This window comes from Lathyrus oleraceus, chromosome 2 (assembly GCF_024323335.1).
Source record: "Lathyrus oleraceus cultivar Zhongwan6 chromosome 2, CAAS_Psat_ZW6_1.0, whole genome shotgun sequence".
In the NCBI taxonomy this organism is placed as follows: Eukaryota; Viridiplantae; Streptophyta; class Magnoliopsida; order Fabales; family Fabaceae; genus Lathyrus; species Lathyrus oleraceus.
Genome location: NC_066580.1, coordinates 477279396 through 477299777, shown reverse-complemented (window position 1 = coordinate 477299777; position 20382 = coordinate 477279396). Strand labels below are relative to the sequence as shown.

Below are 20382 nucleotides of genomic sequence, written 5' to 3'. Positions count from 1 at the left end.
GGAAATAGTAAGAGCGATTTGTGTAGAGACTGGGACTCTGTGAACCGCATGATTCAAAACTAGCATAATGAGATACAAACATCATTTGGTCAGAGCATCACAATTTTGGAACATTGATTAAAAGACAACACTTTATATTCTAAGTTGGTCGGTAACATTTCTCAGGATGGTTTGAACTATATTTTTCACAAGGCCAAACGAGCTGATAATGTAAGCTTCGATAACGCAAAGTATGGATGCACAATTGTGAAAACATATGGTCTCCCATGTGCTTGTGTTATTGCTAAAAAAGTGAAACTTGGTGACCCAATAAAAATGGACGAGGTTTGCAATCATTGGAAGAGACTTAGGTTTGATGATGATGATGGTGTCATGAATGACGGTAAATCGAATATCTCTATTTTGACCGAATGGGAAGTGATACAAGAGAGATTTTTGAAAGCCGGTGAGAACATGAAACTTAACATCAAAGAACAATTGAGGAAGATTGCCTATTCGGAAACCACCGACATGAAACTACCGTCTCAATCGGTAAAAATAAAAGGTGCTCCGAAGAAAATGAAGCCTACACCGAATGACAATTCGACCATGGCTTCTATAAATTAAGGTGCTCTTATGTTATATCTCACACAAACTAAAAATGTCTCAAATGTCATAACTAAACATTGACTGGTATGTCGCAAATGTCTCGTTTTCCATTTCTACACTCGAGTGCACGTTCAAGTTCAACGACTTCATCTTCCCTCAAAGATATCAAAGACGAAATACATTATCTCCTATCTTATGCAGACAATCGAAAGATTGTGAAACTCGAGTACCGTTCATCATCGATTGGCAACAAAGGAAAGATTGGATTTAGAAAATTTGAGCTCAAGATGCAAGCGGATGTAAGGGCTATGTGGAATACGTCTTTCTGTTTCAAAACAAAAGTTTCGCTCCAGTTGGAAGCGACAATTTCAAGATCGTTCGAAGATATTTTGAAGATGTTGAAGCGTCCACCTGGGTATTGAAGTGTAAAGTTGCATTTTATGTTGAACTGATCTATGTAATCCTAATTTTATTTTATGAATCCTAATTTCAATTTGGAAAAATTTCTTGTGTTTTGGATGTGGTACTGATGTCTTTAGATTACGAAAATGTAACTACGGAAAATTTCCGGAGATGCATCTCTGGAATAAAATCAACCAAACAATAAGGCGTCACTCTGAATGGTCTCACTTGAGTGTGTGTTGGGGTGTGTCTTAAGATGCATATCCAAAAACAGGGGACATTTGTGAAAAGTCGCGTGGTGTAGTAGAAACTTATAGGGTGAGTTAAAAAACTCTCATAAGTTATTTATTATACCTTGAGACTCATAGGTTGTAAATATGAAGAAGTTGGATATTAGCTTTGCAATTGTTTCAACGTCACTTCTAAATCAATTGATGAGAGGAAAAATTGAAAAGTCCATAAAAATGATAGGGTGTTATGCTTTTCAACATCATTTAGTTGGAGAAAGTGATATAATCACTTTCACAAAAGTAAGGAAGAGATATGAGAGCAAAAGACAGCAATACATCCATACTTTTAAGGTGGTGTTCATTGCACCCATGTAAGGATCACATATCATATGAAAAGTCGAAAATACCTTTCGTAGCCTGAAGATTGAAATCTGGACGCACCCATTTTACAATAAAATCACTTAATCAAATATACACCCCATTTTTTCAAAAGAAAAGGTCTGAATTTCAATATCTGGATATCCCCTGTTAAAATTCAAGTTTCAATCTTCGGATAAACCCCACACATGACTTGAGTTTGTGTTTCATGATGAAATATTAGTGTTTATTTTATAACACTGGTTGAATTCGAATTTCAAAATCAAGACAAACCTCAAGACAATATTTGCACCCCTTAACTGTGACTTTGAAAAAGATGAATTATTAACAACCTTACATTATAAGTCATTTATAAATCATATCCACAATAGACCATACACATTAGTCATTCATTAATAAGATCAAATTGTTGGCAAACCATACATTAGTGTTCATAAAATACAACAAACCATACAAATTTTCAAAATGTTAATATCAAAATACAAATTTAAATACAAGTACTGGATATATTTATGCCCTTGTTCTTATTATGCGTCATATACTGCAACACATGCTTTACCTCTGGTAAAATTGCCTATAGAGTGACCATCTAAGGTGCAGTTAGTGGGAAAAAGGAGCAGGCATGTGGCAATTCCTCAGAATAGTCTTCAACATATTTTCATCTGAAGAGATATGGAAAATGCTGGTAAATCCATGCTTGAAAATGGTTCAAATGAAGTATCACTAACAATGTAACACATGTATTATGAAATTAATATCAATAAGGGTGAAAAATTACCATAAATACACTGTTATTTTTTTGTCAACTGTCTCATCATCCATTAACTACCTTCAACTAACTTGGAGTAAAGGTACACCAAACAAGATGCCCCCAGTTGTACTCGTGAATCATCTCTAAGTCAATGAAGTATTTAATGTAGACAATGTCGACTTTTATCCATAAAAATGGTTGTGCCGACGAAAACCATGTAGTATGACCTCAATGCTCATACTCTATGATATGCAACCCATGCATCATCACCTGTAGCATCCATAACTGCATTATGGTGGTCAACATAATTTTTCTGGCATGAAATCCTCTAGTGTTATCTATCTCTTGTAGGCCATCACCTGAATCAACTCTTAAATATGTCACCATCAGGTCTAGTGCATTAAAGGTTTATTTACCCGGCCATTCATTATTTATTTGTAAAGAATTCAATTCATTGTTAATATATATATATATATATATATATATATATATATATATATATATATATGGTTATTTATTTGTTTGTAAAGAATTCAATTCATTGTTAACACTCTTTGTAATTAATCTTCCCTTGTGTGTCAACTCAATTTCCGTGTTATTAATTAACTACTATTTTATACTCCCATTAAATGATGTCGTTTTGCATGCTAACTTTGTGTATATATACATGCCACAACTCTCACTTTCACACTTTTCACTCGTATCCAACACAAACCCTTGCTCCTAACCTCTCTCTCAGTTCTTCAGTATTCTTCAAGCGTTCTTCATCTTCTTCATGGATTCACAACAATAACAAGTGTACAACTTCTCTCAGCAAATGGAATCAACGGAATAACATACAATTGTTTCCCAGCAAACCTCCACTGTAGTTGTTGCTATATCAACTCCAATCTACAAGGAACCTCACATTTTGGATCGTCCACCCCACATTCATCTTGCAACTCCTTTCGACAAACTAGAAGTTCTTTGTGAATCTTTGGTAGACATTGAAAATATGAAGAGAAATGGTATTGACCTCACGGAGGAATTGAGAAAGCAAGGGTGGGAAAACTACTTTCAGAGACTCTATGGTCCTATCTACACCTGTCTGGTCAAGAAATTCTGGAGATTTGCAGATTCATATGACCACTGCATCGTCTCACACGTTCTGGGGGGTGAAGATGGTTATCACTGAGAAATCCATCGCTACACTTCTGAATATGGAGAAGACAGGGGGAAGAAGAATCTACAACATCAACCCTATGGCAAAATATATGTCCCAGGAGATTATTCCCATAATCTTCAAGCAGGGCGTAAAAGGAAAATCCTTCAAGAACAAAGAATTTCACCAGAATATGAGGGTCTGGCTGAAGATTATTCTAGGGACTATTCATCATCGCCCAACATCAAATTCGTCATATTGCATCAATACTAACCATAACTGTATCCTCTACTGCCTCCACAAAGGACTCAAGCTGAATCTCCTAGCTCTTTTATTCAAGTATCTGAGGGACTCCGTCAGGGACACCAGAAACAACATGAAACCCATAACCTACATTCCTCTGGGAAGGCTAATCTCCGATGTTCTGATAGAAAGCGGATTAGTGGATCATTTGATATCCCATAATCTGATGGAAGATGTGACGGTAGACACCGGTAGGCCTCTGAATTCAAGGAGTCTGAAGAGCATGAGCATCATTGAGAAATTTCTGGTCAAACCATCTCTGGACACCTCCTGGGAAGCTCTGAAGGGTCAAAGGAAGATACCTAATGGTCTCTATCTATTCTCTAAGATAGCCCCCCAGAGGTTATCATCCACTATCTACAGGACCTAACAAATCAAGGGGTAGACATCTCTAACTTTTCGGTGGATTGGCTACCTAAACATCCACCCAATTTCATGAAGAGGATGCGAGAGCCATCTGAAAGAAAGTCAAAGAAGGAACCTCAGAAGTTGGGGAAACCTTATGTATCCAGACCAACTGTGCCTTTGGTTTCCTCCTCCTCTCCAAGTAAGTCTCAACCCTCTGACTCTCCTACTTTACATTTAAGGCAATTGTCTTCTTCCTTGCCTCAACCATCCCTTATATACACACACACACTCTGAACCCACAACCTCCACCACAAATCCTTCTAAAACTCATACCTCTAACCCACCCTCACCTCCCCTTCAAAAATTCAATCTAACCACCACAACACTACTAATATCTGAGGCCTAACTATTCAATGAACCCATATCACCACCTTCCTCCACTCCCTCATCTCCACCCTACTATAACATTTCATCTAACTCTGACCAATCTGAACCATTTGACCCTTAATCCCATACTCTTGCGCAACTTAAAGCTCGCGCCCTCTCCACTTAAAACCCATCTGAGCCAGAAACCTCCATCCCCTTTCCATATGAACACCCAACAACACCATCCTCTGAACATCTCACCTAAAATCCCTCTGAAAACCCTGTCACCCAAACATCTAACCCTCCCACTGAAACCATCCCCACACCACTAGAACCCATCCCTCCCACCTCTAAACTAGAACCTGAACCTACCGCTGAACCTGAACCCATCTTTCCCACTCTGGAAGAAGAAGTCACCTTATTTGCTGAGTCTTTAGTGGATAAGCTCAGATCATTGTCTGAAAACTCTAAAATTAGTGATGATCCCTTTGTTGTAAGGATTCACTAAAATAGAGTAATCAGATGGATAACATCTTAGGCTTTCAAGCTGAAAGGCCTCTATGAACAAGTCAAAGACAACTTTATTAGAGAAGTTGGAGAGAGGTTACATGCCATCTGGCTAGAGAGGGAGAGGAGAGAGCTCACAGAGAAGTTGAGGAAAATGCTCGCTTAGAAGAAGAAGAGAAAGCAAGAGAAGCTGTAGAAAAGGACGCCGCTGAGGCTACTGCTGTTGTTGTTGAAGCTGAAGCCAAAGCCAAGGCTGACACTGAAGAAACAACACACATTGCCGCGGAAGAGGCTGCCAAGGCTAAGGACATTGCTCTGACTCAGGGGGAGTCATCTCACTCTGATTTCTCTCCAATTGTGTTGAAGACTCTGTAAGAACTATAGAAAGAGCAGCAGATCGTGAGAGCAAGACTAGATCAACAGGACTCTGTCAACTCCAACATTCAGAATCTGCTGACTCAGTTGATGTAGAGGATGCCTCCTCCTCCGAACCCTTAGGAACACTTAGGATTTTTTTTTGCTACTTCTCTAAGTGCTTATCTTCTATGTTCTTCTTCTAAGTGTTTTCTTTTTCTTTTGTTCTCTTCTGTATTTTTCTCTTATCTGTACTTTTCTCTTATCAATGACATTTATTTTGCCTTACTTACTTTTCTAAGTCTTTTTGAGTCTGACAAAAAGGGGGAGAATAAATTAAGCAACCTCTGATGAAATATTATCTAAGCCTCATAATGAACTGCGCACATTTAAAAATTATTATTATGAAATCTAAAGCTCTGCAAGAAGTATCTAAGTGAAAACACTTGAGAAACAAGCTATAGAACGTAAGGAGATCTGGTAAGAACATCTAAAACTTCTTAAGCATCTAATTTAGGGGGAGATTTCTTATCTCATGGGGAGTCATCATACATCTGACTCTGAGATAACTCCTTTAAATTTTTATGAAGTATCATTGTTTCATCATCAGTATGAAATTTTGTCATCATCAAAAAGGGGGAGATTGCTAGAACAAGATTTCATGTCTACAATTCATCTCTAAAGTTTTGATGATAACAAATGATGAAACAAAATGGTACCCCTAACGAATTTATCTAAGTGTGCAGGGCTCTAACAAAAAATGGATCAGATAGACAACATCTGACATCACGCAAGTCCAGAATAGCTGACTTAGAGTCAAATAAAGCAGTCGCTCTGACTCTGAAGACAACAGTGCTCACAACGCCTGAAGGTTGAAAACTCAGATACTCTGAATCTGAAGAATTCTACACAATTACTCTGCTGATTTGTACATCTGAAGAAGGTTCTACAAAAGACATATCAAGAACTTCTGAAGAAAATCAATTTTGAGCAACTATCTGAAGAATACTTTCTCAACAGGAAGATCTGGATTCTACGCACTTTGATTTAAGTCAAGCAGATCAACCACAAGATTTAGTAACAAAGTACTCCATTTTTTATATGAATCTTTATTTGGAAAAGAATAAACACTCTCCAAAATTTCTATGGAAAGGACAACGAACTTAATGTCAATTAAGTTCCATCATTGCCAAGATACTACATTAATGCCTCAGCCAACAATCTCATATTCAAAGCATTATATAAAGGCAGAATCATCATCATACCAAGCACGAAGCTATCACACAAGAATACTGCAAACTCAATTCTCTATTTCTCATTCATTCTTGTTGAAATCTGTTCACATGAGTTGTTGCTCTAAGTGTGAATTCTTATCGTTCTTATTGTGTTAAAATTTCTTATCTAGAAGCATTAAACACTCTTTATATTTTTCAAATAGTTGTTGAATATTTCCTCAAGTGACTTGTGAAGTCTGTAGACTTGAGAGGGCTAAGAGATCTCTGTTCTCTTAGACGCTTTCGTTGTAATCTTTCTAGATTATTGGATTAAGTCCTTGTTGAAGGCGAAATCATCTTGGCCGGGTGGATTGGAGTAGCTTTAAATTTCAAGCGAACCAGGATAAACTTCTGTGTTGATTGCTTTATCTTTCGTGTGTGTTTTATTTGCAAAAAATTTTATTACCTGTGAAAACAATTCAAACCCCCTTTCTTGTTTTTCTATACCTTCACATGCTTTTATAAAAAATGATGCCATGAGATTCAGTCCTGCTTCACATTGGACTACAACATGAAGGCCAATCAATGATACTTAAGGCTTTCCCCGACCCCTTCAGTGCCCGAAAAAGCCTTGGGGCAACTATTCTAGACCAGCCAAAATGCCCAATTGGACGAGGCCTAATCCATATCAAGCTTACTTTACTCAACCTAAAATTTAAAAATAATTCACACATTATGAGAAGGTACACAATCTGTGATCTTCAATTTCACTTTACTCATTTTGAATCTTGAATTGACTTGGGTGTTGGAGTGCTATGCATGCAGGTCCATCCCGCACCACCGTAAAGGGGATAAGAGTCACCGTTCAAGATCAACAGTTATCCAACTTTCATCATTTCTAGTTACTTAGTGAAGTTGGAACATCCATTTCTTGTTCTTGAACAGAACTATACTAGATCCTTAAGTCTGAAGACTCTCGATCCACACACAACCAATTGTGTCAACAACCAAAAACACATTTCAAAAAATGAAATCCATTATACTATACTTCCCAATATTAGTAAAACCCCATGCGTCCTTTTCATCTGAAGCATTACGTTATAAAATTTCATCTTATCGACAAACCAAGGATTAATTAAGACAAGGCAATAATAACCATATAAGAAATGCCAAAGTGACAAAAACCATATTCCAAAGAAAACCCTACAACAACTATTTCTTATTCGATTAGGAGTATTTCTAATCGATTAAGAGGCCTTTTCCCTTGCTCTAATCGATTAGACTAAGTTCCTAATCGATTAGGTAGTGTACAAATGCTTCTTAATGATTAGGAACACTCTTGGTCAATTCCACATGTACCTTGATGGTTCATTAATAGGATTTAAGGTGTCTTAGTAAACGAGAGAGGTTTAAAAACTACTGTTATATGTGTGTTTGCGTGCGTGCGTGTGTATATTTGTGCGTGTGCATGCACGTGTATGTGTGTTTGTGAATGTGTGTGTATATGCACGCGCGTACGTGTGTGCTGGCGTGTGAACGTGTGTGTATGCATGTTTGTGTGTGCGCACATGTGTTTGTTTTAAAAATAACTCTTATACTTTACAATACATCAATCACTCAGACAAAGACCAACAAGCTTTCACACTACCTCTCTTTCATAATTTTTGAAGCTTCGAGATCCCTTGCTTGATTCATCATTGATTCAACACTTCACATATGGATTTATTCTTCTAACTTATGAGGCTTGATATAGCTTATTTATATATGCCATCATTATAGATTGTTTGGTCAAAGATCATTAGAGATTCCACCAAACGCCATTTTACATGTTGATCTCACATAAGCATCTTGATAAAACATCTTGATAAATGCTTCTTCTTGACATATGAATACTTCACATCATGTCATTTGATATATTGTGATGTCATTATCATAACCATCATGATTATCTGACGGTTGCAGATAGTTCTACATGCAAACACATAGATCTACAAATGCATGGTCAAGGATGCCTTCATTGTTGAAGGCATAAATGATATCCAATTTCTTTTGATCCACCCACACGATAGAGTTATCTCATGTTGTCTTCTAAACTATGAGTTGCGAGTTATCAATGTCAAAAGAGGATGCTAACACATAAATAATTATTTTAAGTAGAAACACAAGGTCGATATAAAGACAAACTTGGTGCCTCTACCAAAGTTGATTTATAGCAAGAGAATTCACAAAAGTACAAAGCATAAAAGACTAAAGATCCACAACTCTCCCCTTTAGAAACCCTAATAAAGAAAACAAATATGAAAAGAAAAGAAAAGTTCATGAAATTTTGTTCCTGAGGGGACAGATGTTGGGACAACTGTCCCAACTTCTTAAACCAGAATGACAACAATAAAACAATAATAAAACACAATGCATAAAGCAATAAAAACATAAGAGATTGGTAACCCAGTTCAGTGAAACCACACCTACGTCTGGAGGGCACTCTACCCAAGAAAGGAAACTCACTATTTCGAATTAGTACAATTAGTCTTCTATAAACATCAACCCCATGATGTTCAATGTCTCTTTCTAATACCAATGACATTCTATTTAGGGCTCCCCTTAAATATGAGAACCCCACTCACTTTCTGCAATCACTAACCCCTAGTGATCAACCTCAATAACAACTTTATTGATTGTTGAATTTACAGTTCAACTAAGACAAACCAACAACTATGCAAAGTTATTGAAACATAGAGTGGTGTACAGAAAGATTCAACACTAATCCTTGTTATGATATTAACGTGGAATACAAGAAATAAAAGATGCATAAACCTTAGACACAAAGAACCTAATCTTGCATACAAACCCTCAAGTAAAACATGTGAGTCGACTATCCTTATAAAATAATGTATTATGGGATTTTTCCTCATGATCTCTGACTTAAATTCGTTTAGAACAATAGATAATCTTGTTGCATTTGATTTCTCCATAAAATGTTCAAAAGATATGATTTGTTATATTCAAATTCAAATTTAAATCTCCATTTAAATTTGATTTGATCTTCAACAACTGTCAAACAAATCAACCACACATTTCTAAATAAACTGCATCAAATCTGATTGAATCTCAACCAATTTTTTTGCACCAAACAACATCCATCACGACCTTCTGACCAGAGCCAGATGTTGCACTGCACACATGCTGGAACATCGTGTTCCACATGTTGCACTAATACATCAAAATTAACTCTTTTTCATGAATTATAGATCTTCTTTGTAGAGTGAGTCTTTGATAGAATAATTCTGAACCAAAACTGTAATACCATATGTCTGTTATCAAAGACCAGATGTTGTATCTCACATGTTGGAACATCGTGTTCCACATGTGTCCTTTCTGCATCAGAACAACTTGAACAAACTCCATGTTGTTTGCTTTGATTTGTTTGCTTGCTTGGTATTTCAAGAAAATAAAAATTGCTAGGTGAATCCAAGTTCTATGAAAAGCCAACCAAAAGCATAAAGCATAGAAGAAAGATCAGAAAAATTGAAGAAACTAGCCGAGGAGAATCCATATTGTGGCCATGCTACAAAAGTGTTTCAACCTATTGAGAAAAAGTCTCATTTTTAATAATCGAGTTTAAAAGATCCTAAACAAATGGTCTGCATTGACAAAAGTAGGTACTTTGTTGGTTTATGATGAGGTAATGCCCTGACGAAAGTTAGTATTACCATTGTTTTCTATTAGTTTCTACAAGGTAAATTTCTCGTAATTAACCTAGACTAAGAACCTACATGACCAAGTCTAAGATAGAATTCATAATTCTAAACCCCTTTTTATAAATTGTTTTAAAAATTAATTAAAAAAAAACTCCCAATAAAAAACAATCATAGTCTTAACTAAACATCAAAATAATAAAATTTGATACTCCAAATGATCGTCGGTGGAACAATACATTTTATATTACTTCGATGGAAACCACTCGCCTGCGACATGTCAAATGGCTGAAAGAAGGATATTGGTGAAGACAAAGGAGGTTGTAGACATGAGAAAAGAATTCTTAAAGATTCACAAATGACGAAAAAAGGGACATCATAACTCAAAAACTCCTTATATATCTCACTAGAAAGAGGAACCATGTGATCCATAATGTTGAGAAGCGTGAAACATCCTACCAACAATCGAGATATCATCGAGAAATACTCAAATGCCATAGTACTAGAAGTAATCATTACCGTCACGTAGGGACACAGGTTGAGATATGCCCACAAAGAGTTGTTAATAACGAGGGAGACATTTAACGCACCTCTTCCCAAATACATCAATGTCCTATCACGACTCTTCTATTTTCTTCATACTAGAGACTGGACTGAAGACAAGCCCCACAAAGCCCTCGTTCTAAGACGTAGGAACAAAGGTTTGGGGGGCAACTATTATGAGCCACCCATAAGGCCCCCAATAACAAGTGTTGAAGAAAAGGCACACATAATAGGTGGGTCCTTATGATTGTTGTGGACACAAGATCAAACCCTTCATCACATGTCTCACCGTTGGATCTAATCGAATAACAACCCGTACAAGGCGCTGAATCTCATGCGAACAATTTTAACTAGGGGCGACAAACGAGCATGCCCGCTCCGTAAAAGCCTGTAAAAAAAGGGGTGGGAAGGGACAAACATTGTTGAGGGCATGAGCCTAAAATCTTTACATGCCCCACAAAAAAATGAAGGCGAGGCGGGGTTGGCCGGCCAACACTGCACATTTTGGCCTAGAAATTGCAAAAGTTTATGTTAATGGCCGTGTATGCAAAAACCCACAAAAAATTATGCGGACGAGGCAAATACGTTAGAGGGCGTGAGTCTAAAATCTCAGCTCATCGCACAGAAATTGCGGACGAAACGGGCATGCCCGACAAACCGAGTCCGTTTTACCATCCTTAATTTTAACCGCCTATACTATATAAAGACCAGACCGCGTCATTTCATCTTTTCAATCCATTCTTACTCTAAAACTACCTTTCACTCATCCCATTGTCATATGAGTTGAAAAGTTAATCTTAAAGGTCGGAACCTCTCTACCATGCCAAAGTTCGATCCTCCACACTAGGAGATTAACCTATCATATATATATATATATATATATATATATATATATATATATATATATATATATATATATATATATATATATATATATATATATATATATATATATATATATATATATATATATATATATATATATATATATATATATATATATATATATATAGCGAGAGAGAGAGATTAATTGAAATACACTGTCAGTGTAAAAGGGTTTTACACCATCAGTTAATTATAGATGTCAGATATTAAAAGAAGTTTGACTTTTATTTTAAAAATCTATAAAATAATACAAACGAGTGATGGTGATGAATTGACGATGTAAAACTTTTTACACTGACAGTGTATAGTAATTAATCTTATATATATATATATATATATATATTTAAAAACATCAACATCTCTTCAATATATATACTTTTAATATTTACACTATCCTTTATTAATACTCTTGATTCATATTTTACCATTTTCTTCTTTATACGAATTTAAGATTTTAAAATTTATTACAAACATATACAAAAAAAAAATTTAATAATAATTTTTGAAAGATATTAATTTATCTAGAAATAACTTTCATGTACTTTTAATACTACTTATGTATTCTATTTATAAAAAAAATTTGTTTCTTAAATTCATTCAATATTTTGACATTATCAAAAATCACATTTTGTATGAGTTTCAAGATACTGTGAAAGTCAAATAGTGGCAGTTATTCAACTATTACGATCATTTGATAAATAAAAGCTCTATTTAATTTCATGTAATAGTAGTTTGAAATAATAAAACATCTATTTTCGAAGAATTTTTTTGTCCATAAGGCTCTTCCTGATATAGGAAAAAAAAATCATAGATAGATTAACACGAATGAACTCATTTCATTTTTACAATTAAAACCCTAAAACGAAACAAAGCTCTCATAATTTCCGTCACCATTTCATTTCCCTCACAAACGCAACTTCGTCTCGTACTCAACTCGCCGGAAAACTCTCCCGGAGTTAACCGTCGACCGCCACAAACACCGACGAACTCGTCTAGGTAATCTTCTTCATCTGTTCTATTTTCGTTTTCGGATTTTCCTTCCTGTATCGTGTAAGGTGCGCGAGAATGCGATTGCGTCGCGATTTGAGCGCCGCGAGCTTACAATCTGTACGTGTGTTCCGCTATTGCGTGCTGAACTGAACCGGCGCGATTGACGATATGGTTTGAATTGCAATGCCTATTGTTCATTCTCGAGTTTCTTGTTTCTGCTACCTATAGTGTCTTAACGTTTCATTTCTTGTGGTTTTATGACTTTTCAGTTCTTTGATTTTTTATGTTGTTTTCTTAGATTATTTCATGTTGTTTGTACTGTCAAAAGAAGAGTGTGGGATAGGATCATTAATTGGTTACATATGTTTTTTTTTTAAATTTTAGGAATGAGGGTTTGAATTAGGAGGTGAATTTGGAGCTGTTGAGAGGAATGACAACATCAATGCCAGTCTGTAATGAACAATCTGAAGAAGAATTTGGGAAGCCGATGATGGAACTTGGAGACTCTACTGTCCTTGCTCGGCCCAAGTTTAAGCGCCGTATAATTTGTGCTGTTCGTGATTATCCAGAAGGATGTGGGCCGTTTGGTTCTGCTGATGGTACATCTGTTGAGGATAAGAGTAGCGAAGATTTGGAGTGTGATGCTGTTACTCCGGACCATCCAAATGATTCTCAACATTCGGATCACGAAAATAATTTGGTTGTTACAGAGACTATTGAATTAACAAGTGAATGCAGTTTGAAGAAGGAAGATCCTGTGATTTTATCTGATCAAGTGGCGTTGGCGGGCATGGAAACTTTGGATGCAGAATTTGCTACAGAAAGCTCTAGTTTGAAGAAGGAAGTTCCTGTGATCTTGTCTGATCAAGTGGCAGTGGCGGGCATGGAAACTTTGGGTGCAGAATTTGTTACAGAAAGCTCTAGTTTGAAGATGGAAGATCCTGTGATCTTGTCTGATCAAGTGGCATTGGCTGGCATGGAAACTTTGGGTGCAGAATTTGCTACAGAAAGCTCTAGTTTGGAAAAGGAAGTTCCTGTGGTTTCATCTCATCTAGTGGATGAACCTATTTTGGATAATGACGAACATGCAAATGTGGCGTTGGTGGGCATGGAAACTTTGGACGGGGAATCTGCACCTGACATCAGTAGTTTGAAGAAGGAAAATTCAACAGTTTCTTCCCATAAAGTGGATGGATCTACTCTGGCTAATGATGAACCAGCTAAACTGACATTGGTGGGCACGGAAACTTTGAATGTGGAATTTGCAATACAGGACTACGTAAAACAAGAGTCCTTATATATGTCAAAGGCATCGTCTCTAGTTGGTGAGTCAGCTATGTCTGATGACTCAAAATCCTCGTCATCCAATATCAATATAGGTGGTTCTGGGGCTTGTATGGAGGAGACTGTAACTAGAAGGTATCCTCCTCGTAGAAATTTTGCAGCGGTCAGAGACTTTCCACGTTTATGTGGGCGCAATGCTCCTCGTCTTACTAAGGATGAGTGTTTAAAGGAGCTCTCGTCTCTGAATGAAAAGAGAGTGGGTCAACAAAACTTGGCTGTAGATGCCAGTCTGTTGAAAAAAGTTGCAGACACTGATGCAAAAGAAGCGGAAAATAACAAGAGAAAGCCCGTTAACATCGTTCAAGCTGGCTCTGAAGAAGAGAATAATGCTACACAGAGAGTCAAGAAGCTGGATGTATTTGAACCATCTTCTGAGAGGAGACTGGCACTGGATAATACAAGAGAAAAGAGCACTAAACTTCCCGAAAAACGTAATCACCATCAGGTTAACATAAATTCCAAGGCAGTGGCTAAAGAGGAAGTCATGAGCACTGTACAGGTTGAGGGAACATCAGGGCTAGATATTTACTGCCCAGAAGTCCAGAGTCCTGAACCAAAACCTTTGGCTATGTCAGGACAGGAAGTAGTGCTAGGTTTGATGTCTAAATCAGAATGTCCTTGGAGATCTGAAGTTAGTTCATCCAAATTTAAACCAACATCAATAGATGGTACAGAAGAAAAGAAGGTTAAGAAAGTTGATTTTTATGCCCAGCTAGACAGGTCTAAAACTGCTGTCAAGACAAAAGATATACGGCGTCATTCTGGGCATGAGCCATTGAAAAAGAAAAAATTAAACTCCACTTCTGATGACATTGGTCAATTAGTAAGACGGGAGAAGAATTCTCTAGACCGTAATGAAAATAAAAAAGACTTTAAAAGTGTTCCAAATTCACATGGACCGAGTGGCTTTGTTCCTCCTCTTGACCTTAGTAATTTCAGTGGTCATGAGAATGATTCAGCAACTCGGAATGAAGTGAGGAAAGTATTGCGCCTGTTCCAAGCGGTTTCTAGAAAGCTTTTGCATGAAGCGGAAGCAAAAGCAAAGTCAAATGATAAAGAAAGAAAGAGGGTTGATTTACAAGCTTCGAAGATGCTTAAGGAGAACGGGAACTTTGTTAACTCAGGGAAGCAAATATTGGGACCTGTCCCCGGGGTTGAAGTTGGTGATGAATTTCAATACAGAGTAGAGCTTAATATAATTGGCCTTCATCGCCAGATTCAGGGTGGTATAGATTATACGAAGCACAATAATAAGATCCTTGCAACTAGTATTGTTGCGTCGGGGGGCTATGCTGATGATTTAGATAATACGGATGTTTTGATATATACAGGGCAGGGTGGAAATGTGATGAGCAATGGTAAAGAGCCAGAAGATCAGAAGCTTGAAAGGGGCAATCTTGCATTGAAGAACAGTAGTGAGGAAAAGAATCCTGTTAGGGTGATACGAGGCTCCGAATCATCGGATGGAAAAAGCAAGATATATGTTTATGATGGGCTGTATCTAGTTGAGTCAGCTTGGCAGGATATGGGGACCCATGGGAAGCTGGTTTATAGGTTTCGCTTGCGAAGAATCCCGGGTCAACCGGAGCTTGCCTTGAAGGAAGTGAAAAAATCTAATAAGTTCAAAACAAGAGAAGGTCGATGTGTTGAAGATATTTCCTGCGGGCAAGAGAGAATTCCCATATGTGCTGTGAACACCATAGACGGCGAGAAACCCCCACCATTTAAGTACATAAAGAAGATGATATATCCTGATTGTTGCAACCTTGTCCCTCCAGAAGGCTGTGGTTGTACTAATGGATGCTCGGACCGTGCGAAATGCTCTTGTGTTCGAAAAAACGGAGGGGAGATTCCATTTAATTATAATGGGGCTATTGTAGCAGCAAAGCCTCTAGTCTACGAGTGTGGGCCTAAATGCAAGTGCCCTTCAACCTGCTATAACAGAGTCAGCCAACATGGCATCAATATCCAACTTGAAATTTTTAAAACCAATTCAAGGGGATGGGGTGTTAGATCCCTAAATTCCATCGCTTCAGGAAGTTTTATCTGTGAATATATAGGAGAGCTTCTTGAAGACAAGGAAGCTGAACAAAGAACCGGCAATGATGAGTATCTTTTTGATATTGGAAATAAAAACAACAATACTCTTTGGGACGGACTTTCGACCCTTTTGCCCGATTCACAGTCACATTCTTGTGAAGTAGTGAAGGATGGTGGCTTCACTATCGATGCTGCTCAGTATGGTAATGTGGGGAGATTCATCAACCATAGTTGCTCCCCTAATCTTTATGCTCAGAATGTCCTTTATGATCATCATGACAACAGGGTTCCTCACGTCATGTTATTTGCCGCCGAGAATATTCCTCCCTTGCAAGAGCTGACTTACGACTACAACTACATGATAGATCAAGTTCTTGATTCCAATGGCAATATCAAAAAGAAGTTCTGCTATTGTGGTTCTGTGGACTGTACTGGTAGGTTGTACTGAGGACTACCATGTTAATTGTTGGAACAATGTTTGTTTTCTATACATCTTTCAAACTAAAATCCCAAAAAATGGAACTTAATTTTGAGCCATGTTTATAATAGTAGTTTCTTCACCATTATTCTCAGTTGGTCAGCGATGCTATTTGTTTGCTTCACTTCCTGTTTGTTTGCTAGTAATTCATTATTTTGGAAGCATGAAGCTAATTTTCACTGTAAATCTAATTAAACTAATTAAATTTTTTTAACATTTTTTTCTTGTTTTTCATAGGTTTCCTCCGGGGGAGGTAATCATATTCGAGCCCCCTTCAATACTTGTAGGCATCTCCTCCCCCAGTTGGGATTCAAATTATATTATTATATTATGAGAGTCTAATCTCTTCTATTAGACCCAACTTTGGTTGGTTATTTTTTACTTTTTAGCAACTCTATATGAATGTAAAAATATACTATAATAATTTACAATTACATGTAGATATGAGTTAAATGTGATGACTATTCTCGACTTATTCTATTAGAGTGATTGGATAAGTGATATCATTCAAATCATCTCAAGAATATTAGCAGATTCATTGGATTTCTTATGACATCAGAAGCCAAACACAAGCAAAGAGAAAAAAACACCTTGTTTATTAATCAATCGACAAGTCATATGAAAAGCACATAAATCCCATAGTTTTAGTACAAGTACAAAGAGCACTCCACCCACCCACTAGTACACATGAACATTATTTTTTAGAATAACACAATAAAATACTAGTCATATGATACCTATTTATAAGTGCTTTTTTTTAATCAAACTGAATTTGTGAGTCGTAAACAGCACCAGCTTCCCAATCGCTAGAAATAACATTCTTGGACTGCACCCAATAAAGGCCAGCACTACCACTCACTTGGAGCCTCAACTTGATCTCACCTCTTGGAGGGTTCTCAGCATCAAACACCGCCCCAAACACCCTACGCATTGGCCTCCACTCTTGACAATCCTCCTATTCAATAATCATTTCAACAAACCAATTCAATTTCAAACGTCTTCCGTCTAACATGTGTCTAACTTTTATATGTCTAAAACGTAAGCGTATCTAAAACATAAGTGTATCCTCCTGTTCAATAATTATTTCAACAAATCAATTTAATTTCAAACTCTATAGATGTGTCTTATGTCTAGCATGTGCCTAACTTTAATGTCTAAAATATAAGTGTCTGATGTCTGACATGTGTCAGTGTCTGACATCAACACATCTAAAACATAAGCGTGTCTGGTGTCTGACACGTGTCAGTGTCTGACATCAACACATCTAAAATATAATTGTGTCAGGTTCCTGACATGCGTAAGTGTGTGACATCAACACGTCTAAAAGATCAGTGTGTTTGGTATCTGACATGTGTCGGTGTCTGAGTTTCACATATATTTAATTTATTATTTTTTTTACCTGATGATTCTATATGTGTGAAGGCTTTGTAGATTTCAAGGTAACTAAATATAACAATCTCAAAACAACAAATAAATATATGTATACCTGCCACAATTGAACATCAGTTACATCATTTGTTCCACCAACATAGAGAATGAGAATGGCCAAGTAGTGAGGGTTTTTACTACGTTCATGGACCTTTACCAACACATTATAACCATTATATTTGCAAGGGACTCTTTTATATTCTATATCCACCACACCATATTTAAAAAGTTCTGCAGATGCATCAGCATTTCTGCCCAATCTTGAATAGCCACGTGGACTCATGATGAAGTCTGTCCTATCTCCCACACCATAATCAGTCACCACCACATATGCTCCATTCTCATCACACAATCCTGCTATTTTGCACCTCACCTAATTCTCATCATTATTAGATAAAGAAATGTTTTGAAGTACAAATAATATAAATATCTTAATTCAGTTAAGGAATATTTTGAGTCATTACTTGGTAGCATGCACCACAACCAGATCCATTCTTCCATAACCAAGACACTCCTGCAACATTGCCATCATTTACTGTTTGTCCATAATCACCATAGCCACAAGCTCCCCCTAAAACATGTTAATTGCCACTCAAATCATCAACTTTAAGAAAAAATGTGTTACGTCACATGCATTATATATAGATGTTACAAGAGTATATATATTGGTAGAAAAGGTGGCACACATACTTGGATTTCCATAGCAATCTGGGCTACCATAATAGGTTGCTCTAGAGCAAATATAAGAAGAGTCTTGAGAGTTACACAGGATAGGTAAGAGCAATATTATGACAGAAACAAAACCAATTTGGCTCTTAAAATTAAGTTCCATTATATTAGAAACTAAGATTATCTAGGATGCTATATGTTAGAAACTAAGATGCAGTGTCATATTTATAGTAGAAGCTTGAGGCCATTTACTGAATTACTTGTAACCATTTAATTATTTTTTTCCCTTCCACTTGGAGTTGGAAGAAGATTGGAATAATGATGTGTACATCTAGACCCTATAATTGGGCCACAAGGGCCAGGGTCATTATATATTATTTGAGCCAGTTTATTTATTTAGGTGCATAGATGATAGAACCAGTTTATTATTGCAGTGGGAAAATGCCTAACTTTATTTTATTGAAATAATATTCTTGGAAGATCCATGCACTTTCAGCTTAACTCAAGGTTCAGAATGTACAGTCTTGAAACAATGAGATAAAAATTAAAGTCTGAACTCAAGGTATCATAGTCTGTCTGTGTACATATGTTATTGGACCATCATCTCTATTATTCTAGATGTTTTTTCAATTCACTTCTTTAAAATCATCTCTATTGTTATGTTCAGAGAATAAACTATTGATAGTTTGATAAAATAGATTCCAGATGCGAAATATCATGCTTTCGATATGGTGGGTCATATTTCCGATGCAATAGAGATGCGGTGGACCTGCAAGATTAACATTCAAGTAAGTGAATAAATGAATTGGGAACGAATTGAATACCTGAAATGGCACGAAATGATCTTTATATTGTATGGACGGTTAAAATCGTTTGCATGTGATTCGGCGTATTGTGCGGGTGGCCGTTTGATTAGATCCAACAATAAGAGATGTGACAGAGGGTGTGATTGTGTGTCCTTGGCAGGGACGAGGGTCCACCTATTCTGTGCGTCTTCTTCTTCAACACTCGTTACTGGGCCTTCTTCGCAGACCTTGCAGGCAGCCCAGAACAATTGCCCCCCAAGTCCTTACTCCAACATCATAGAACAAGAGTTTTTTCGAGTTCGTCTTTGGTACGACCTTTGGAAAAAGAAAATAGAAGAGCCTTGATAAGACGCTGACGTCATTGGAAAGAGGTGCATTAGACGTCTCTCTCGTGATTATCAACGCCTCACACGCACACCTCAACATGTGTCGCTACATATGATGGTAATCATCCTGTCTAGTATATTGAATAGTCACGATGAGATCCCAATGCTAAGGATCATATTGTTCACCTTGATAAGGAGATATATAAGAAGTTTTGGAGTTATCATATTCCTTTTTTTTTTTGCCATTTGTGAATATTCTCCCGCGTTTGCAACCTTTGTCTTTGTCAATCTCCTCTCACTAGCCATTATTTTCGATGTACTTGCACCACCTCTTTTTTGTCTTTGTCAATCTCCTCTCACTAGCCATTATTTTCGATGTACTTGCACCACCTCTTTTTTGTCTTTGTCAATCTCCTCTCACTAGCCATTATTTTCGATGTACTTGCACCACCTCTTTTGATAGAGCATACAAAATGTGGGTCACCAAGCTCATCTTTTTCAGGGTAACGCGTGAATATGGACCTTTCTTTTCTTTTCATATTTGCTTGCATTATTAGGGTTTTTGAACAACTCATTTACTAAAGTGGATCCCTCCT

General features: G+C 36.9%; 2 protein-coding genes across 2 annotated transcripts; one reads left to right on the top strand and one right to left on the bottom strand.

Moving 5' to 3' along the window:
* Positions 1 to 12461: 12461 nt before the first annotated feature.
* On the top strand, positions 12462 to 17037 carry LOC127120572 (histone-lysine N-methyltransferase, H3 lysine-9 specific SUVH6). Its single transcript, XM_051051042.1, has 3 exons — positions 12462 to 12701; positions 13080 to 16513; positions 16795 to 17037. The coding sequence occupies exons 2-3, from the start codon at positions 13126 to 13128 to the stop codon at positions 16812 to 16814; spliced, it is 3408 nt and encodes a 1135-aa protein (XP_050906999.1). The 5' UTR covers positions 12462 to 12701; positions 13080 to 13125; the 3' UTR covers positions 16815 to 17037.
* Positions 17038 to 17137: 100 nt separating this feature from the next.
* LOC127120573 (expansin-like B1) lies at positions 17138 to 18865 on the bottom strand. Its single transcript, XM_051051043.1, has 4 exons — positions 18676 to 18865; positions 18450 to 18556; positions 18044 to 18358; positions 17138 to 17512 (listed from the first exon to the last, which is right to left on the bottom strand). The coding sequence occupies exons 1-4, from the start codon at positions 18815 to 18817 to the stop codon at positions 17315 to 17317; spliced, it is 762 nt and encodes a 253-aa protein (XP_050907000.1). The 5' UTR covers positions 18818 to 18865; the 3' UTR covers positions 17138 to 17314.
* Positions 18866 to 20382: the final 1517 nt, after the last annotated feature.